The sequence below is a fragment of the Hakea prostrata genome, chromosome 2 (genome assembly GCF_041222555.1).
Source record: "Hakea prostrata isolate BN-2017 chromosome 2, UWA_Hpros_2, whole genome shotgun sequence".
NCBI classification, from domain to species: domain Eukaryota; kingdom Viridiplantae; phylum Streptophyta; class Magnoliopsida; order Proteales; family Proteaceae; genus Hakea; species Hakea prostrata.
The window spans coordinates 19938324-19942542 of record NC_142601.1 but is presented as its reverse complement, the minus strand read 5'-3'; the positions used below and the strand labels follow the sequence as shown (position 1 = coordinate 19942542).

The 4219-nt window shown below is 39.1% G+C and overlaps 1 protein-coding gene across 1 annotated transcript; it reads left to right on the top strand.

Moving 5' to 3' along the window:
* The first annotated feature begins 2644 nt into the window (after window positions 1-2644).
* LOC149023973 (Pathogenesis-related thaumatin superfamily protein) lies at window positions 2645-3626 on the top strand. The gene has a single exon (XM_089142869.1). The coding sequence runs from the start codon at window positions 2721-2723 to the stop codon at window positions 3468-3470; it is 750 nt and encodes a 249-aa protein (XP_088998995.1). The 5' UTR covers window positions 2645-2720; the 3' UTR covers window positions 3471-3626.
* Window positions 3627-4219: the final 593 nt, after the last annotated feature.

Sequence of the window (4219 nt, the reverse complement as noted above, 5' to 3'; positions counted from 1 at the left end):
CAAAAATATATTATCATAGTTTTTTTATTATTAATATAAATGAAGTAAAATAAAATTTTCACTATGTTATCTAAGGAGTAGACAGACACTTAAATTTGAGACTTAATTAGTCTAAAGACTATTATATAAGAAGTTATCACTATTATGCCAAAAAAATATTATTAAATCCATGTAAAGATATTAACGGAAAATACATACGACAAAATGAGGTTGTAGAATTTAGATTAAAAACAAAAAATTTGTAGAATCCAAATAAAAAGGGTTTGATTATTATTATTTTTGTCTTTTAATATCCAATCCAAGGTTATTTACAGATTATAAGTGATCAGAATCTACATATTCCAACATAGACGCTAACAACATCATAGGGTTTGTTGATCTTATGTACACACCAATTCTTCTATTACAGTCGAGTTGACAGAATTATCCCGACCGACCAAGGTTCGACTTAGTCGGCTTGTCAATACTATTTTTACTTATCACAACCATATTGAGATGATATTAACATATATTGATATGGATCAAAAGTAAAATTGTCAAAAAATATCAAGATTGTTTCCAATGTTGATTTAATCAAATTATTGTTAGTATTTTGGTTTAATTTACCAAATAAATTTTATGTGCATGGTGGATATATAGGGCTATTAGTGGATCATACATGATCAAATCCATATATGTCAGCATAAACACTAATAAGGTTGAAGAATTTAGACATAATAAATCATAAGTGACCAAATCTACATATTCCAACGTAGACACTAACAACATCGTAGAATCGATGTAAAAAGAGCTTGGCTAGATTTTTCAATGTCAACTGCTGACCTTGTGCGCCAATTCTTCTATTGTATTCAAGTTTAAAACCTATAGCAAGCATTTGCAGAGTTATCCCGAAGATTCATACCCATAGAATGCAAACACAAATTTATGTCTCTCATTTTGTGTTAACTTTCTTTTCACTTTCTCTAGAGCAAATCAGAATCTTCCTCTTTAACTACTTAATTAAATTCACACAGTTGCGGCAAACCCTGAATCATACGTCAAGACACCCCGAAATCGGACGGAACCCTAAAATTTTTCTCGTTCTGAAGCTTCTGCCGCAGCGTCGTCTTGAGGTGGAGAGACTCTCCTTCTCCACCTAATCTTTCTTCACGTAATATTCTCATCCCCTCCCGGCCTCCTCTCCCTCTCCGCCTCTGTGTTTTTTTTTAATTTTTTTGCTCCTCTTCCTCTATCCGACTCTCCTTTCTCTGGTTTTCTCTGGTTTTTTCTATTCTTTCCGACCCTTGATTCTGCTTTCTCCATCTCCTCTCTTCGATTCTTGGTCTCATTTTTTTACTGGTTTTTATCCATTACCTCCCTTCTCATCTACCATCTCATCTTTCTCAGTTTTTCGTTTTTCATTTTATTCTTCTCTGGTTTTATCTATAGCCCATATTTCTCATTCTCTGTCTTCGTTTTCTATTTTTCTGGGTTTTATCCATCGCCCCTACTCTCTCCATTTCTTAGCAGCTTTTTCTTCACTCCTCTGTTTCAAAGCTTCCGGAAAAAAGGCAAGACAACAGACAAGATGGTTGATGCAAGTGTTGGGCGATTTTTCTGGGATTTTGGAGTTTGTTTTGTTACTTTTTGTTCGTTTTCTGCTGATGGTGATATCCTGGGTGGCGGCTTCAAGATGGGAGTTCAGAAACGGGCTTTTGCCTCAACAACTGAGTTGGCGTCTTTGTGGCGTGTTCTGTCTTCGCGTTTGTGGCGTGCTCATTTGTAGCCCTGGTGGCGTGTGGTTTGTAAGCCCTTGGGGCGTGTGTTTTTGTCCGCCGTTGTGGCGTGTTCTGTCTTTGCCTATGAGGCGTGTGGTTTGTAAGCCCTTGGGGCGTATGGTTTGTCAGCCCTTGTGGCGTGCTTGGTTTTCGCTTTTGAGGCGTGGTTATGTCTGCGTCGGTGACCGCCTATATGGTGTGTATCCGCAGGCAGTTGTGGTTGTTATGTTTATTATACCCATTAGGTTTTTCTGACTCTGTGGTTGTCACAACCAGTATTTTGAGAGTTTATTGGGTTCAACCCATCCCTTGGTCTTTGTTTTTTCTTTTTATTGCGTGTTTGTGTCTGTATTATCTTTCAATTATGAATGAAATGTTTGAACTTTTGAAAGAAAAAAAATTAAATTAAATTCACAGGTAGATACCTCAAGTAGATTATGTTTAGCAAGACCATTGGATGGATGAAGGTGGCCTCCAAGTTGCCGACCTCTCACTTTTGTAATTATATATACAAGGAAGTATGCTTGAATGTTTGTTTTTTTCTTAAAGTGTCTTAGCCAGCTTTAAGTACACTCGTCTGATCTCCAGAGAAGAGCTTTTATATATATATATATATTATCATATTATCATATTATTATTATTATAAAAAAATATAAATGCAAGTCTTTGGTATGGTTTTTATTTTTTATTTTTATTTTTATTTTGGCCTTAATAATTGGTAAAAGAATTTAAAATCTGTTTAAGAAGGTAATTTACAATTAACACCCTACCGAAAAGAAAAACACAAATCACACCACCTGCAACTTAAACCCTTCTACCCTTGGACCTTCACATGTACACACCCCATACATGTTTCTGCCTATAAATACCACACCAAGGGTTTGTGATTCTGTCAAAGCAGCCAACCCTTCTTCCTTCTCATCTACTCTCTCCGTGTGCTCTTCTCAGCCCAAGCAGCAAGCCATGGGTGCTCTCTCTTTCTTGCTGTTATGCTTAGCAACTCTGTTGGTTCACCACTCTGGTCTCACCAAGGCTGACATGATTCTCACAGTGGTGAACAACTGCCCCTTCACCATATGGCCAGCCATCCAACCCAACGCCGGCCACCCAGTTCTCGAACGCGGCGGTTTCACCCTCGAGACCCTCACCCACCGCTCTTTCCCTGTTCCAAACAAGCACTGGTCAGGCCGTCTTTGGGGCCGCACAAACTGCAAATACTCCAACGGTCATTTCTCCTGTGCCACCGGCGACTGTGGTGGTCGTCTTGAGTGCAACGGCGCCGGTGGTATCACACCAGCCACTCTAGCCCAGTTCAGTCTCCACCATGGCAACAACGATCAGTCTTCCTATGCCGTCAGTCTCGTTGATGGCTTCAATATTCCCATGACCATTACTCCTCATGAGGGTAAAGGTCTCTGCCCTGTTGTTGGTTGCAAAGCTAATCTTCTGGCTAATTGCCCTACCAACTTGGAGCTCAGAAGCCCAGCAGGTCATGGACCTATCGTTGCTTGTAAGAGTGGCTGTCAGGCTTTTAACACTGATGAGCTCTGCTGCAGAAACAGTTTCAACAGCCCACACGCCTGCAAGTCTTCAAGCTACTCTGAGTTCTTCAAGCATGCCTGCCCTGCTACTTTCACTTACGCTCATGATAGTCCTTCACTTACCCATGAATGTTCTTCTCCCCGTGAGCTCAAAGTCATCTTCTGTCACTGAAGCAACTCATCTGATGAGAGCCCAGACAGAAAACCTAAACAGAATGTGTGCTAGTATATGTGATTAAAAGTCATGATCTTTGTGTGTGTGTTCTTGTGTCCTCTGTTTCAAGCTTAAATCATCGTTTAAGGAAATAAATATATTAAAAATCCAGAATCTGTGTTACTCTCTGTGAAATGTGGAAATGCTCATTGTTCTTTCTCACTTAGACTCTGGTAGGCTATTCGATCGAAATTTTGCTTCTCAGTTGTAGAGAAACCAGTGGTTGATTTTGAGCTGGATCGGCCATGGAGTCGGTATATTCCAGGTATTTAGGGTTACCTGATTACTCGGTGTTTCAAAATCTCTTCGAAGGAAAAGGCCAAGTTATTTATGGATATCTGCTAATTTCTGGACGAAGTTGTCGTTTATGTAAAAGAGAGAGCAAAAGGTGTCAGTCACCGCATCACGAGGTATAAAAAGTGTGTAGCAAAATCATGGTTTTTCTGGTCCCTATTCTTTTTTTGTGGGGATAAGATTTTAGACAATTTTACACACCAAATAGTTGCACCGTTCAAACGAGGGATAAAAAGGTCTTTTTATCCGTTAATAGACAAAGTCACAAAGTCACGAGGACGAGGGTTGAAAAGGTCAGAAAACCGATATGTTCACATCTCTTGAGTCTGGTTGACAACAAAAAGGAAATTGACACTTCACATAAAAATAAATAAAATGATACGTTCCCAACGATACCGATACAATATCTTTTC